Source organism: Quercus lobata, chromosome 4 (genome assembly GCF_001633185.2).
Source record: "Quercus lobata isolate SW786 chromosome 4, ValleyOak3.0 Primary Assembly, whole genome shotgun sequence".
Lineage (NCBI taxonomy): Eukaryota > Viridiplantae > Streptophyta > Magnoliopsida > Fagales > Fagaceae > Quercus > Quercus lobata.
In genome coordinates, this window is record NC_044907.1 from 26,822,351 (window position 1) to 26,841,029 (window position 18,679).

General features: G+C 32.9%; 1 protein-coding gene and 1 pseudogene across 1 annotated transcript; one reads left to right on the top strand and one right to left on the bottom strand.

The window, feature by feature from the left end:
* LOC115987904 lies at positions 1-4,413 on the top strand (annotated as a pseudogene).
* Positions 4,414-5,803: 1,390 nt separating this feature from the next.
* Positions 5,804-7,114, bottom strand: LOC115984920 (F-box/kelch-repeat protein At3g06240-like). Its single transcript, XM_031107904.1, has one exon. The coding sequence runs from the start codon at positions 7,112-7,114 to the stop codon at positions 5,804-5,806; it is 1,311 nt and encodes a 436-aa protein (XP_030963764.1).
* Positions 7,115-18,679: the final 11,565 nt, after the last annotated feature.

Below are 18,679 nucleotides of genomic sequence, written 5' to 3' on the forward strand. Positions count from 1 at the left end.
AAAAAAGAAGCAAAATTAGGATTTCTTTTTTTCCCTTTTTTCTTGGGGTAGGGATTTGAATGGCCTTATACTCTTTTTAATTATGGTAACTAATCTTTTTCTTTTTTCCTCTCTCTCTCTCTCTCTCCAATCCTATGATTCACATCCTCTAGAATCTCTCAATCTTTATGAATTAATGATCCAAGATATTTCAAGTTGTTGCTCTTTGGTATCTCTTGACCATCAATTCTTATCGCGCCTTTGTTCCTGTTTCTGTCATATCATCTTTTGTTGTTCTAGATTTCATTTTTGTGCTTGTCTGTGTATTCCTGATTTAGTATCTTTAAAACTGGTGCTAAGACTAGTGTGAATGATGCTAGGTCTTATAAGAAGTCCATACAAGAAAGTGACTCCATTTCAATTAGTTAATGATAATGGACTTAATGAATCACAAGCTATTCACGTGCTATTAGTTACAGTTTGTTAATTAGCTGTTAATATAATCCATGTGTAATTAATTCATTTGTTCCTGTAAATATGGATAGTTAGTTAGCTAGTGCCTCTCCAATTATTTGGGGACTGATTTCATTTTTCTCATTTTTCATCAATAAGACTTCCATTTTATTTAGCTTGTTGCTTCTGAGTGAGAGAGTGAAATTCTTAACATGGTATCAAATCAATGACTTCCACTGAAAATTCCACCAATCCAATCACTACAAATTCTTCTTATTCTACCGGTCAAGCTTTTGCAGGAATGGAAGATCCATCTCTTAATCCATTCTTTCTGAGCAGTAGTGATGTTCTAGGTAGTCAATTGGTTTCTCAACCATTAACTGGTGCTGAGAATTATCAAAGTTGGTCAAGAGCTAAGATTTTATCTCTATCAACCAGAACAAGATTGGGTTTATGAATGGAACTATAGCCATTCCTGATGCTTCTTCAATAGAGTACATCTCTTGGACGAAAAGCAATATGACAATTTTCTCATTGATCATCAATTCCATCTTGAGAGAAATTGCTTCAAGTCTAATGTACACTAACAATGTCAGAGAAGTGTGGCTTAATTTGTGAGATAGGTTTTCTCAAGGCAATGCTCTAAGGATTTTTGTGCTTCAAAGGGAATTATCATCTTTGACAGAAGGCCAGCTCTCAATTATGACTTACAAGTTCAAGGCTCTTTCAGAACAGTTAATCAATTTTCAAGCTGTTCCAGATTGTAAGTGTGCTTGTACTTGCAGCTAACAATGTTTACACTTCACCTCCTCCTTCCAATTCTTCCTCCAATGTTGGTTCTTCAAGCCCACCATCTGCTCCTCTGGTTCCAGTGGTGAATGATAGGGCTTCATCCTTCTCAATGTCCTATTACACAAGCTCAATGTGAGTAACTTCTTCGCTTTATGAAGTCTCAGTCAATCACTGATTGAACCAATTCTGCTCAAACTTCTTTTGCTTATGAATCTGCTATGGAGAATTCTGGTGCTCAATTTCAGTCTGGTGGTGCTACTTCCCATTTCATTAACAATTTCACAGGTAATACCATTTCCCCTTCTACTCCTCCTAGCATAGATTCCAAACATTCCATTTTTTTCAGCCAGTATTGTTGATAGACAAGCTTTTGCATCTAAAGATTGGATCTTGGACACAGGGGCAACTGATCATATAGTCCATTCAATCCCTCATATTACCACCATTACTTTTGTCATCAATATTGTTGCTCATTTACCTATTTTGGAAACAGCATTAGTAACTCATATAGGCACAGTTAAACTCAGTGAAACTCTTATCTTGACTGGTGTACTTTGTGTACCTTGTTTTAGATTTCAACTTGATTTCCATTAGTCATCTTACAAAATATTTATTTTTCTGCTTCGTCTTCATTTCTAGCATGTGCTTTATCTAGGACCTTACTCATTGGAGCATGATTGGTTTGGGTAAAGAACATGGTGGTCTCTACTTCCTGCAGCAAGACTTCAAGTCAGATATGTTCAAATCATTTGTTTCTTTTGTACATACATGTCCATTTAATGCTTGGCACTATTGTTTAGGTCATCCCTCTAATGAGAAATTAGCCCTTCTTAATAAGGTGCTTCCTGTCGTAAATAGCAATAAAGATGATCTTCATATGATTGGTCTAATTGCTAAGCAAAAATGGCTTCCTTTTCATTCCAGTACTAATGTTTCTCATGCTTGTTTTGAACTCTTACACTGATTTGTGGGGACTCTTCTCCATTCCTACCACTGATGTTTTCAAATTCTTTCTTACTATTGTGGATGATTACTCCAAATGTACTTGGGTATACTTGCTTAAATCTAAGTCTGAAACTCAGTCCCATGTTGTGCAATTTGCCACTTTAGTTGAAACATTTTCTTTCTCATTGTGGGTCAAGCTGCTGCTGTTCTTCTTTGGAGGTTTAATTATGACCAGGGTGGAAATAGTAAATGGATGGCTACTCTTGTCCAAACTGCTGCCTTCCCAATCCTTTTGATCCCATTCCTTCTTATTTCAAGGAGCCTTCAACTTCTTCAGCCCCATGCTCTTTTAAAATTCTTGCCTTGATCTACTTCTCTCTTAGAGTGCTCATAGCAAGTGATAACATGATGTATTCCTTTTTTGGTTTGTTTTATTTTATTTTATTTGTTTTTTTTTTTATAAAACAACATGATGTATTCTGTTGGACTCTTCTACCTCCCTGCCTCTACTTACTCCCTCATGTGCAACACAAACAGCTTTTAATGCGGTTTTCTCTTACTTAATCAGTTCGAAGAAGTTCACTACTTTAATTCTTAACTCTGGTTGTCCTCTCATTTTCATCTTCCCTGATTGTAGTCAATGATGACTCTGATGGACCATCAGGAGTTTCTAAGTGGCAATATATAATTGGTTTCCTTTATAGCCTTAGAGCTTTTGCACTTCACTCTCTTTCTCTGTCCCTGATGCATTTTCCCTTCCAAAAGGTTCCTAAAAGGGAAACATATTCAGTGGTTCTGGAAATGCAAATCTGTACAGCACTTGTTGCCACTTGTGTTTCTATTGTGGGAAATGGAAGACTTTTTGTATGGAAATGGTAGGTTTTGCTGGGGGAGGAGTTTCTTATGTTATGACCTTAGTTTGGACAGCTGTGGCTTGGCAGGTTTGTTCTGTTGGTGTTGTTCTGTTGTGGACTTATTTTGTAATTGTATCATCTTTATCAGTACTGCTTCTTTGGCTATTACTCCCATTGCTTCCATGATAGTCTTCCATGATAAGATGAATGGCATCAAGGAAATAGCTATGCTTTTGGCTATTTGGGGTTTTGCATCTCATATTTAGTAGAATTATCTTGATGATTCTAAGGCAAGGTGATCGCAGAACATTGTTAGTGAATCTCATAATGACTCACCATGTTGATCTCTGGTGCAATCTTTTGTGCTTATGACCTTGGCATCATGTGAATGGTTTGGGCAGGCAAGTTTCTGTAGAGGAAGGAGAAGCCAAAGCAATCATGACCTGAATGTTTTGTCTATTGAAACCAGTGCCAAGGCCAGCTTTAATATTAAGGTAAGCAATTAGTTTCCTCTACTTGGATAGCTAACTACACAAATGTTAAACGCTTGTTGATAAAATGTAAATGCACATGATTTTGTTTGGGCTCACTCCAAACACTATAGACTTCATTTTCAGAAAGAAAAAGGTTTTAGTGAATCATGCTAATGATCTGACCATCAATGATTCTGCTATTTTTCTCTTTCAAAGGGTAAAATTCGTTTATTGGTCTCTTTTGAATAAAGGAGAATATCTAGATGACAAGAGTTCATACATACTTGATGGTTACAACAGTTGTTTCATGCCTAGCTGAATTTCTGGTCTCCTAAAATATTTCATGTCTAATCAATCATTTATGTTGCCATAATCTAATTAACACAGTGACAGCATATGATTATTTCTTTCCCCAAAAAAAAAAAAAAAAAAAAAAAACCTCGTGTAAGCTTCTTATTGTTTTTGTATTTCTAAAAACCTCATAGTCATGCAACTTAGTTTTCATTATCAATTCCTTGTCAGGACTTTTTAGAAAGATTGCAGCAGCCTTACTTGGAATGGAAACACTTTTTTTGACCAATCAAGAAGACATGGTTGATGTCAATCTTAAGTCTAGCAATGCATTTGCAACGCGGTCACAACCACAGTCATGAGGATGTGCATTTTGATACATGTTGTGGACCTAAGCTCCAACATCTTTGTCCCATCCTAAATGTCTTAAGAATTATATCGTGTTTGTAAAGTCCTCGTTGTCCTCTTTTGTAGCTTTGCCCCTCTTTTTGGTTGGTTGCTAAAGGATTTATGTAACATTTGGTAAATTTTTGGAAAATTCGTATCTTCAGTGAACTAAACTTCAAATTCTTATTCTAAAAGTGATTATATGCAATACAATTTATTTGGGTCTATCCTTTATTTTGAAAGAATCTTTCTGTTATGTTAGGTATGCGTTAAAAAGGTGACTTTTTTGCTCTAATTTACAATTCTGTCTCCTGTCAGACAGATCTCCTCTCCCCTTCTAGTTCAAGAGCATAGCCCTTCCTCACTCAAAAATCTAAACAGTTAAGTGCATGTGACTACTTCACTTGAGGAGCTTGTAACATTATCAATTCACCCTTCCAAGGCTTAAAGTTTTAGATATTGTCATCCCTATAGTTGCACTGATTTTCCTCTGCACGGGATGTATGTATTCTCATTCTTATATTGTTTAATGTACAGATCCCAAAGTTATATGGTTATGCACATTGTGAGAAAAAGAATATATGTATTCTTTGATTCTCACTCTTATAATGTTTAGTGTACAGATCCCAAAGTTATACGAGTATTCTCATTGTGAGAAAGAAGATGGATATATTGAATGCATAATATATTTTCTAAGTTAATTACAATCTTAAAATTGACTATTGGAGAGACTAAGAGAGACACCTTATGCCCCCATTGACATGACAAGAAGTTGAAAAGAAATTGTGAGCTTCTCGTAAAGCTATAACTGGTTTTACAATTTTACAACCAATGATTTTCAATCATTAAGTTGGCAAAGACAAAGAAAAAACAATAATATTTCTCTATTTCTCTTGGTTATGGAGTTACTCCAGCTTGAGTTATTACAGCTGATCCTCTAAGAATTCAAATGCGATTAGATGAGTATATGAAAAGAGGTAAGATTAGGACCTAAAAGAAAAATTACCAAGGAATTTCATATCCATGAATAACATTGGCAAAACAGAGAGCATATATCATATATGGGAAGTATAAATTAATAATAGTAAGAATCAGGCAAATCAAAATCACTGCTACTAGTATAAGAAATAAAGACCAGATAAAGATTTTATGAAGCTTGGAAGAAATCAAACCACAAATCCTAGAATAAGGTGAAATACCCTCTTGAAATTTTCTCTATAAATATTCATCTACTTACACTAACAATAGTTTCCAACAAATTATATGAAACTTAGTTTGTCACATTACCCAGGGGTACGGACCCTCCCTATCCTAAAGTGACCAAGTCTGTGAATTTCACTAAAACAAATAGACACCAAAGCAAATAATAGCTGAGATGTTATTGCAGAAAAATTTGCTCAAACCCTTATCTAGCTCTCACTCTACATAGATTAATAACCAAACCTCCCCCAAAATTCTATCACAATTCCAACTCATAACAAATCAACAATTAATTGATCCATCAACAAATGACAGAGATTGAAGAGGAATATAGAATTAAAATTTAACAAATACATCATCCATATGATATCATCTCTAAATCACACATAACTTATTGAAAAATTATTTTTGATATACATAATTAGGAGCTCAGGCACCCTTGAGTGAAACTAGGCTCTCAACATACACCATAGCTTCTCTTGGGATGAATGATCTCGGAAACTCTGGAATTTGAAGGTTCCTAATTTCTTTAGAACCAATGTTATACAAGACTATTGCGCCATCGTCACCAAGAAGGAGAAGCATTCCATTCTTGGAAAATTTTAGGGGCCTGTGAATTCCTAACAAGGGTCCCACAACAAGTTGTTTGGTCCAAGAATCCTCAACCCCATATTCACGCATCACCCATATATCAAAGTATTTCTCTGTCATAGTACCCATCTTATAAAAAATAAAAGCAAGGCAATCATTGAACACAGAAAAAACTTTGTGTCTCTGCATACTTGAAACACTGTCCACAGGGTACCTTAGTTTTCGAAACACCTCATCTGGCAACTTCATTATTCGAAACACCACACGACTCATGTCGAAGGATAGAATTATCTCAAAATCACGATTCCGCCCAAGTTCATTTATGTGGCCGTTGTCAAAGAAACCGAGCCAATGATTAACACCATTGAAGTAAATTGCATAATTAGAAAGCAACCAAAGGTTTGAACGATGAATAGTGGTGTCAATTACTTGGGTCCAGGAATCAGCATTTAGGGAGTAAACATGAAAAAAATTGTAGTAGTCTGTGAAGAGTGAATTCTGGGTAGGTGGAGAATTCTTTTTGTAAGTGACAATTCTAACCACCTTGTAATCACTAGAATATTGATCATAACCAAATGCAAAAAGTGTTGTATAGTTATATGGAGGAAAAAAAGGACGCTGGGGAAGTGGGGGACAACGAATGATCTTACGTTCTCTGATTGCTGGATTCCATAAGGCAAATACATCGGAGCAACCAATGCAAATAATACCATTGATGCAACTAAACAGGTTGATATATGTATGTCGACGAAGTACGGTCAAGCACAAGTCCTTTGAAAAGTCCACAATACGTACAGCATCATCATCAGGATAAGGGTGCTGAGAGAAGCCATATCCTGTTGAATCAGAGCTCATGACCAAAATACTTGGATTTTCTGTTTTTGTTTGATGGTGAAGAAGGTGTTTGGCAATGAAAGTTGGGTTTCGGAAAAGAGTAGACCATGACTTTTGAACGCACATGAAACGAAATAATGATTTAACTGGAAGCCATGACAGGATCTCTTCCAACAACTCCTCCGGTAAATATAAATTATTATTATTATTGGAGCTTAACCTTAATTTGGACCTTCTCGACCTTCGCCCCCACCTCCACCCCCACGTCGAATACCTTCGCCCCCACCTCCACTTCGAACTCATCGAACTCGACATTATTGTCGATTGACTACTACTACTACTACTAGTGCTTGATTGAAATCCCTATTCCTAATATATACTCCTTTATTACTCCCTAGTCCGTTTGGTACTCGGTATTTTTATATTCGCACACGTTTCTTAAATTTTTTTTTTTTTTTTTTTTTTGTTGAGAAATTTTTTTCATATTGATTTGGCAGTGTGGTGGTGTTAACTTTGGTTGGATTTTTGAGTTGGAATAATTGGGTTCTTTTTTTAAGTTTTTTTTTTTTTTTTTTTTTTTTTGGGCTCAAAAATTCAATTTTTGGGTCAAAAAGTAAAATTTATTTAAGAAAAAATTTTGGACGTGGGAATCCAAACATTCACTTAGACTCCTTAGTTTCTTCTCAACAACAAAAATAAATAAATAAAATTAATTGACTCTTTAGTTTTGGGCTAAAACATATAAATAAGATAGACATCAGAAATTAGAGACATGGTGCTAGAAAGTAATAAAAATGATAAAAAATATTCAAAACAATACCTTAAAATTCTAGTCATTATGTTTATATTTTTAAAGAGAAGAAAAATTTGCTACAATTCAAAACTTATATAATATTTAAACTTAATAAAACATGTAATATGTGTTCCATGTGTGTGTCTATATATATGTATATTGGGTAATATTTAAAATATTCAAATTAGTGAGAATTGATTATGGTAATATTTATATATATATATATATATATATATTTAAGTCCTTTTAGGAACTGTGGCAGCACAAATTTGGTTCAACCTGGGCTTAGGATCACAATTAATTTGTATTATGGGTAAACAATAATCCACATTGAAAAATTTGAACAAGAACTATGCATCTTTGAGAATAAAATAACATAGAAATATTTCTTCATAAGGTTTGTTGGAACGGTTTTTTTACAGAGTTTCTCCCTCTTGTTTTTCCAAGAAATCCCCTGTTTATATTAGCTTCCTCCCTTTTATATTCCCCCTACTCCTCCTTCATTCTTATCATTTCCTTCATTTGACCTGTTTTCTTCTTCAGCATAAGCTCCAGCATGAGTTGTCCTTATACAGTTGGGCTATCTCATCAGGCTCTTCCTTCCTCAACACTATGATGAATGGAAACTTTTGGGGCTCTTTGTCTTATTCTAATCAATTATCCAACATTAAATGCAAATGTATCAGACAAATTATTATAGATCTATCAAGAAGCTTTAGAAGGCGTCCTCAGATAATTTCATAAGTTCTGAAATTCTTTCTCGGAAGGTTAGGAAACACGTTGACTTTGCTTGCCCGGTGTAGATATTTACTTTGGATGGGTCCACGGTAATTTACCATTGGACCCATGATGACACGCCCTTTGGTTTGTGGTCCGAGGTATGGGTCTTTTGGGTAGGTTTTCACCTAGAAGGAGTACGTATTGGGCCTAGTTTAGCCCATGGCCCAAATAATTGATCTCTAAGGCCCAAATGACATTCTTTAATGTCATCACATTAAAAATAGGTTTACATGGTCAAATTAAATATGTTTACGCGCCCTTTGGTCTCTATCAATTCATTCTTTAATGTTATGTTTACCCTATATTTTATTTGACCACGTAAACCTATTTTTTTAAATGCATTATACTAGTAGAGCATCTCTATTTATGCATGTTGTATGACCATAGCCCCTAAAACTGTAGAGAGATATTGCTTTTATTCATTAATTTCTATAAGTTTATGACTTTGGCTATTGGTGTTTTTTACAATTAAATTTAATAAAAATCAATGGCTAGAAAAAATGTGTAACTTATATAAAGTTACACTAGATGTGACTTGAACTCATCTTTTACTCTACATATTCATCACACAAAAACCATTTCATCTTTTTTTTTTTAACCATACATTTCAAAATTTATTTGAGAATAATTCAACTTAAAATTTTAGTTGTATTTTCATTTAAATCCCTTATTTTGTTTCTAAAAAGGAAAAACTATTCCCTTATTTTTAAATTTAATTTGTTAGACAACCTTTTGGAAATTTTACCCTTTTAAAAAAAAATATAATTGTTCTTTTTATCTAGCTTATTTTCAAAATTATATAAACCAATAAAATAAATTATCTCAAGCAAAACATCCCCAGTAAATATTTGACTTAAATCATTCTCATAATGACAAAGTAAGCTTTTTTTTTTTTTTTTGGGGGGGGAAGGGGGGGGGAATATAGTTAGATTAATTTGAAGGAAATATTATTATGGAATCAAAGATATTCTAGTTGAGAAAGTCTATATGCACAACAAAGTTTTACAATATTTTCACAATTTCCTTTGAGTTACGGTGAGTGTCAATATAATCGTTAATCTATGGTAAGTTTTTATCTATTGAAAAATATTGTGAAATTTTGATATGACAGAATAATGAACCAACTCAAAGTCTTTTTTTACATTTTTTTTTTTTTAATTTTAGAGTTTACAAAACCTAAATTTGCTTGGATTTAGATGATTAGATCCCTTGCAATTATTGTATGATCTAAAAGTTAGAAATGTGAAAAAAGTCAAAAAATTTAAAAATTAAAAAGTCAACTATTGTTGTCATTGGAGTCCAATACGCTAATCAGGGAGTAAAGATGAGAATGTGAGGGTTTGGGGTATGCTTGGGTAGGTTTTTTTTTTTTTGGGTTATATTTTATTTTATTACTTGATTTGGTTTAAAAGTTTGCATTTCTCTTCTACATTGATGATTCTAAATTCAAATGTAGAAGAGGAATCATTACCACCAATGTGATTGTATTTATATTTAGATACATGTTGATTTGGGAAAATTAAACTTTACTACCCTAAACTATACCCCAAATTACACTTTGCACTCTAAACTTTTCAAATGCACATTTTACACTTTCAACTATGACCCTTGTTACATTCTGCACCTCGACATTAAGTTTGCTGTTATTTTGGATGGAAATCTCAAGCACTGAAGCACGTGACTTGTGAGTCTTCCTTAAATGGTACAAAAAAAAAAGACCAAATGCCCCCATTCCCAACTCATTTCTTCATCCCAATCCCAAAATTTCCAACATTCATATTGTCAAATGTTATTAAATTTTATATTGATTTTTTTTTTCTTCAAATCTTTTGAAGCAAAAACTTGCACATAGAATCTTGGAACTTGCACAGAGAAAGCAAAAAATACATGGAAAACTAGTGTTTAAAAATATGAATGAAGGAGGTGGTTTGCAAAATTGGTGGGCCTAATGCTAATTCAATCCATTAAGCTGTGGGATCTAACGACACATAATCCAAAAAGAGCCAAGCTTGTGTAGTAGAGAAGAGAAACTAAACCCACATGTAAAATACGTTGAAACTTATCAACCTGTCGGAGAAGAGAGGTGGTGCCCTGGATACTTTTGTTTTGGGTACTTACTATTTAGGGTTCTATTATTTTATTTTATTTTATTTTTGTGTGAGCGAGAAGAGTTGTTGGCCAAGACAGAGGAGAAGCTGCAACGCAAGAGAGGAGAGATGGGTAAGAAGTGAAGAATTAATTTTTTTTTTCTTTGATTCATGATTGGGAAGAGGGGCATTTGGTCTTTTTATTCTGTGCCACTTAGGCAAGACTAAGTGGAGTCACATGCTTGAAATTTCAGTCTAACATAAAAGAAAACTTAACATCAAGGTGCAAAGTGTAACAAATGACATAGTTTAAGGTACAAAATGTGTATTCGAAAAGCTAAGAGTGCAAAGTGTAATTTAAGATATAGTTTAGGGTGATAAAGTGTAATTTTCCTTGTTGATTTGGTTTGGTGTATTCACTTCTTTCCTTTTCAAGAACTATCAACAGTTAATATGGATTTTGCATTGTGTTAAAAGAAATGAAGGAATGGAAAATTATAATACTAAACCCAAAATAAATAAATAAATGAATAAAAAGATCTAATATATATCTATTTCTATCTATACTTCTATATCTATCTATTCCATTTGAAAATGTCCCAAAATAAAGTTCTTTACACAAAATTTATAAATAAAAGTATTATCTTACCATTTGCTTTATTTAAAAAGTCAATGTTATTATTTGTTTAAATTAATGAGGATAGTTTTTTTTTTTTTTTTTTTTACTTGACAAACAATGCATTAAATGATATTCCCTTAAAAAGTTGGATCATGACAATTTGGACATGGCTCATGAGTACTATTTAAGAGGCTTTCCAGGTTTAGATTCCTACTTTTGAATGTCCAAAATACCCTCAAATTCTCCGGTTTAAGAAGTTTAAATAATATGGATAGACATGTAAAATTATTATTTTAAAAATTCCTAAATTTTAAAAAGCAAATTTCTCCATTTTCCATTTTTTTTTTGTCAAATTCAAATTTAAAAATCAAAAATTTTTTTTTAAGAACTAAAACAGTTCTTTTTTAGATTTTTTATTATTATTATTATTATTATTAGAATCACCTCAAATTTTAGATAATTTCAAACTATTTTTTTCTCTCACGATATAGCAGTATACTAAAAACTTCTTCTTCTTCTTCTTCTTCTTTTTTAATAAATAAAGCAATTTTAAGATGTAGGACAACCATTATGCCAGATAATATTACAGAAGAATTTGAAACGTGAAGTCAAAAAACAACTACGTACAATGACAGCGAACATCAATTTTAATATGTTATCTCCGCATTATTCTTCCTAAGCAAGGCATAACCTATAGGATGAGGAAGATGGGTATAACAAAACATGAGTGGAATAACTAAATAGCCTAACTTATGAGTACAGAAAACAATCAGTAAAAAAACCTCCACATTGCATTAACCCGTAACCTGCCCACCATTAATAAATCTAATTAATCACTTGCCAAATAATTGATTAACTTCCCATCAAAAAAAGAATTGATTAACTTAATCACAACCGGGCCTAAAACCCTAAAATTTGGGATATGATTCCTAGGCGAAAGAAAAGAATGGAATGAAAGAGGTGGATTATTCTTATTTGGAATTTTGGGCATGCAATGGACAAGGATAATAAGGAACATCATGCTAAGGGGATTGAGAAGAAAAAATAAATTATGTCAAGAAAGTGATAGAATGCTCTTGGTACAGTGTACTAACCACACAATTCATTAGGTGAATCCCCAGCCTAAATATAAAGGTTGAACAGAACACAAACCTGTGGCTTGGCTAAAAGAAGCACATCATGATGAATATCAGAACATGAAAACTATCTTTCTAAATCTGTAAGTAAAAAGCTCAACAACATGAACAATTTCACAAAAACTAGCAATCACTGAGGTTAAACCAACCCATCTAGGAACTTTTACAACATTGAAATGCTAAGAGACCACAAAAACTATAATACAGTCATCTAGCTACAGTAAATATGGTTTCCACCAAAGTAAAGGAAACTTAATTTATCAAATTAGCAAGTGGTACGGACCCTCAAGTGACCAAGTCTGTGTGAATTTCCCTAAAACAAAAAGACACCAAAGCAAACAATAGCTGAGATGTTATTGCAGGAAAAACTACTCATAGATTAATAACCAGACCTCCCCAAAAATTCTATCACAATTCCAATACATAACAAATCAACAATTTACTGATCCATCAACAAATGACAGAGATCGAAGAGAAATATAGAGTTAAAATTTAACAAATACATTATCCATATGATATCATTTCTAAATCACACATAATGAGTTTTCTCATATTTAAATATGAGAATCTCACTTTTCTCCTGCCCTCAAAATGTGTACCGAAGTCAACATGTGTAAAATTTTTCAATATTTTCGTAAATTGGGTTGGTAAAATTAATGAGTAATTAATTCAATATGCTATTGAATGCACTACATAGATGTAGGTTAATTAATTCAATAAGATTCTATAAATTCATTGAAGTTTAAAGAAATAATGTTAAAAAAGGATTAATTAATTAAAAATATTTAATTAATAATATTACGTCTCAATACATTATTTAAATACTTGTTTTTTTTTTTTTTCTAAATATACAAAATTACTAATTAAGTTTTTCTATTTAAATATTACTAACTTGTTATTTTCATTGAGTAATATTGTTAAATAAAATAATTTAAATTAGTATTTTATCCATTATAATTTTTTTGAAAAGTAATTTATGCCAAAACAATTATTTGGATGAAGCCTATTTTAGGCTTCTATTGATAAAGGACTATTTTGGGACTTTTTCTTTTTATTGGGATATTGGTATTTTTTAGTGGAAGCCTTCTGCCTAGGCTTAGAGGTGGCCCGAATGAGAAAGTATCTCTTTTAGAAGTATTACAAGCTTAGTGTTCAGAAAGATCAACATTACTTCTCTCGATATCAATTTTTGGAAAAGCAAAAATATAGAGGAAATTGGACCAATCAACCTAGGTGCTGTTTTCAGAGATACTAATGAAGCCAGGTTGGGGGCGGTGGTTCGCAACTACCAAGGGCAGATCTTAGCTTCCTTAACCAAGAAAGTCAGATTACCACCCTCCACAGATGTTGTCAAAGCTTTGGCGGCAGCTAAACTATCCTCTTTGCTCATGACTATGGATTTTCTTTTATTATGCTTGAGGGGGATTCTGAAATTGTTATCAAAGCTCTGAGAAGTGAAAGATGAGTCTTTTGCTACCTTTGGTCATTTACTTTCTTCCATTGAACCTACTAAATATTCCTTCTGTTTTACGTCTTTTTTCCCATAGTTGTGGAACATATAATGTTATAGTTCATAATCTAGCTAAACATGAGAGACACGTTAGTGATTTTTCAGTGTGGATGAAGGATGTTCCTTCACACTTCCACAGTGTGCTTCTCACTGATTATGGCTAATTTTTTAAAAAACATATAATGCTATAATTCATAATTTAGCTGATCATGAGAGACACGTTAATGATTTTTCAATGTGGATGAAAGATATTCCTTCACACTTCTATAGTGTGCTTTTCATTGATTATGGCTAATTTTTTAATGAAAGTTCAAGGTATTTTTTTTATTTAAAAAAAAAAAAAAAAAAAAAAACTTAGGTTCAAAAAGTAGAAGGAAGTCAAGCCCAAAATTCACTCTTCTTGTTGAAAAATTATATCTTGTACCCGGCATATATATCAGGTACGCCATATACTACCTCTTTGTTAAATAGAAGCTAATGATATACTTTGAAAAGAAACCTCTCTCTCTCTCTCTCTCTCTCTCTCTCTCTCCATATATATATATATATGTGTGTGTGTGTGTATTTCAACAAAATATGTCCTTTACATCCCAAAATAAGTTCATACTCTTCAATCCAAATTCAAAATAATATAGTTCAACCAAAATATAACATCTATAAAACTCACCAAACAATAAATATAAAAAAATACAACATAGTTTATGTCTTTCTTATTTTCTTTTTAAGTTTAAAATATAGGTTGGATATAAAAGGTATTTGACAAATTTAATATAAAAAAGAATATTTATTTGTTATACAAGTTAAATGAGTTGTGATAAATGGGTCATTTCGAGTTGACATGAATAAATTGGTATGTTAAATGTGTCAATATTTGAGAGGTTGTGCCCCCAGTCCATTTTGAATTATTTAGTTTGGGCCAAACCCATGTGAATGAATAGGTTCATGTTGATGCTTCTCAATATGGAGGTTTGATTGACTACATTTTCCCTTTAGATTAAGGGTATTACAGTGGAGTCTCCATATATAATTATTGGAAAAAAAAAAAAAAAAAAAAAAAAAAAAAAAACCACAACTAAAAAACTCATCATTTTATTGATTTGAGACTCAATGCCCATTGTTCATAGGAAATTACATGACTTTAATCCCAAATAAATTCTAAGACAAAGTACATAACTTTATTTCCTAGTTACAATCTAGAGATCGAAAATTACATGGAGAAGCATCTAATCTACTAACCATTGATCTAAATTCAAAGGCTATGTTATAAGATGGGAAGGTGTTAGGCACCACCTTGCTCAATGAAACTGGTCTTCTAGACTATGGTAGCCAATGTTCATGTCATATCATCCAATCAATCAATTGCATATTTATTGCTTTAATTTAATTAATTGACATGTTACTTGCTTGAATTTAAATGTGTGTGCATGTGATAAACCCTAATTCCATTTATTAATCATCACATTTGGATTAAAAAATAAATTTTAGTGAATGTGTGTGAATGGTGATATTTTAGATTCAAGGATTTAAGGGAATTATGAAATTAAGATTTTTTTTTTTTTTTTTTTCATATTTTGCATATGAACTTTAGATCAAAGGTAGTACTATACATGAAGATGTGATAAATAACCAAGAACATGCGAAGAACACATATAAACAACATTCAAGAATATCAAGACCATTTAAGCATATTCAAGGAATTTAAATGATCAACTAGCATGATTTAATCTTAAATCAACATTATAGGAAAATGGAAAACAAACTAGGGAAAAGGATTATACATGCATGCAAGATCCACACAGTGGAGGAGGAGGCTTTTGGTGGAGGTTCTAGAGGTGGAGTAGAGATGAAGAACTAGGAGAGGGAAAGTGAGGCTTACTCAATATCTTGAGTCTCAGGAAGATCAAGATATGACAAGACTAGCTCTACTTCACCAAAACTCTAGAGAGCGAGAAGAGAGGATGTTTTTGTGTGCTTTGGAACGTGGGAGAGGGGGGCTTATGTATTAGTGGTGAAGAAAATATAAATGGGAGGCATTCAATGAAGGTTGACAAAGGATGAGAGAAAATCATGAACCTAGACCCAAATTCAAAGTTTAGGGAAAATTGGTGCATTAATTTGGAGGTTGGTGAGAGTGGTAAGCAAGCAAAATTACTAAAACTTTGAAAAACCCCATAACTTCTATAATAGCCCTTAAAGCCAACTTCTAAAAATTATATCTTACTCATTTTTAATCGAAATTGTCTCATTCTTGTGTTCAAATTGAATCCCCAAATGTCTCGTTTCTACAAAATTAACCCCACTTACAAATTCAAAATGCTCTAAGAGATATCAATGAAATAGTGAGTAAAGGTCATTTGTTGAAAAATAGTTTTAGCACAACTAATATTAATAGGCCCCAAATTAGCTTCTAATCTATATGTATAATAATAGGTAAAACTGAGAGAAAATCCAATTAGATTTCAAATTGAAATTCAATTAGAGTCTAATTTTGTGCCATGTGTCTCATCTAATCTAAGTTTTAAAATTTTTGTGCCAAGTGAGTCAATTCAATGTAGAAATTAGATTTCAATTAGAGTTTAATTTTGCGACATGTATCCCATCTAATCTAAGTTTTTTTTTTTAATTTTTGTACCAAATGAGTTAATTTAGTGTAAAAAATGAGAAGTCTAATATAAGTAAACCATAAAAAGCATAGGGTTAGGCTCCTCTCTCGTTAGAAACCATCCCGTTCTCTCCCTTTTTTGTATAGATAAAGGACACGTGGTAATTAAATGATCTAATGGTTCAAAATAAGCCAACTCAAACTATCTTTATTTCTGTAATCTTCTACCCTTCGCCTCCCTCTACTCTCTAAAACATCACCACCTCTGGACCCATTCTCTCCTTGTTTTCTTACAAACTCATCATCGTTTCAAACTTCATCACTTATGAACTTGAGCTTTTCAAAGGAATCAACAAAAAGATCCTTTTTTTACTATAAGAATGCAAGTATAAAGGTTTAATACCACTTTAAAAAACTTAAGACTTGTTATAATCACAGCCAGAAAATTTTACAGAAATTCAGCCCATTTGGCTAACTTTTACTGTCAAAATATGAATATGAATAATGAAGTCTTTAATCTTTTCACCATTTTGCATCCTAAGAAGCAAAAATACCCAAGTAGCAGTAAATTGGGTTCTAAAAAAAATAATAATAAAATCATTCCCTGCCATAGTGTTCTTCTAGTTTGAAAAACAGAGTGTAAAGAAAGCTAGTAGCCAAATCAATCTCCAGGCTTCCATATGGATTTCATTTATAAGGATAATTACAAGCATTTGAAAAATAAAAAGACTACAACAAAAAGGGATAAACTCTAGTTATCTGATGTTATGTGCAACTTTATCTTTTTCTCTAATTTTATCTTCAATAGCTTCAACAAATGGTGATTTACTAGGATTCATATTCTTAACACTACTACCCATCAGAAACCCACAAACAAATACAAAACAAAAACAGAAAAATTACTTCTCTATCGTAATCCCATCTTCATAACCATTGCCATACCTTTCTGTTACCATTGACACCACAAAGAAATTACTCACATCAGAAATCACAAACACAGGTTACGCATCCCTCAACCCAAAATCACTATTTAAGCCATCTTCGGTAGAGAAACCCAGATAAAGTGAACAATTACCCTCAATCCAGTCAAGCCACTCCACGAAGTATCGTGCTGCCATCGAGATCCCGCCGGAAGCCTTCCTACCCACTCATTGTTGTGCCACTTAAAAAAAAAAAAAACCAAGGAGAGAATGGGTTGTTGCAGAGAGAAGGGAGAGGTGAAGAATAGGAGATTGAAAGAAATAGGATAGCTTGAAGTGGCTTTTTTTCAACCATTAGATCATTTAATTGCCACGTGTCCTTCATCTATACAAAAAATGGAGAGAACTGGAGGGTTTCTAATGGGAGAAGAGCCGGACCCAATTTTTGAATGATTTTATATTTATGAGCATTTTTCTTTGTAGAACTAAAAAAAATTCAAGTTTATAAGTCATCTATATATATATATATATTAATAAGCAAAGCCGAGAGAAAATCCAATTAGATTTTAAATTGAAATTCAATTAGAGTCTAATTTTTCGTCACGTGTGCCATCTAATCAAAAAATTTAAAATTTTGAACTAAGTTAGTTAGTTCAGTGTAAAAATTGGATTTCAATTAGAGTTTAATTTTACGGCATGTGTTCTATCTAATCAAATTTTTTTAATTTTTGTGCCAAATGAGTTAATTTAGAGTAGAAAATGATGAGTCCAATATAAATAAATCATAAAAAACATATTCATATATCTAACACTATATATAAAATTAGAGGAAGAGAGAGTTTGAATGATTTTATATTTATGAGTTTTTTTTTTATTTTTTTTTTTATAACTAAAACCAATTCATTTGACACAAAAATTATATATATATTAATAGGTAAAGTTTAGAGAAAATCCAATTAGATTCTATAATTAAAGTCCAAATTTGTGCCATGTGTCCTAAATTATTTATTGTGGGTCCGAGAGTTCTGCAGTCCGGCCCAAACTCTATCTGGGCCCAGGGCCCGTGCCGAGGAGGTATCTTACCGAGGACGAATGATCAGTGGCCGAGGTAGCAAGGGGAACGGCTGAGAACTTATCCTGTCCTCGGCATTCCAGAGCTTCAACGGGAAGACCAACACCCTGGCGTAGGCAATCCCTAAACAGCCCCCTCAAGGGGATGTGAACGGAATGGGCCCCATAGGGAAGCAGGGTGTGAAATCGGACCACGGAAAATGCGTCCCCCCTTCAGTAAATGCACCTGCCAATACCCAGAGCTGGTTAATGAGAAAAGACATTTGGACGGTGTAAACTTCGATCCATGCAACTAATAGAAAGTTAGACGGGACAATTGATGGGATGGATACAGAAATAAGCTCCTGCCTGACCTACAGGTG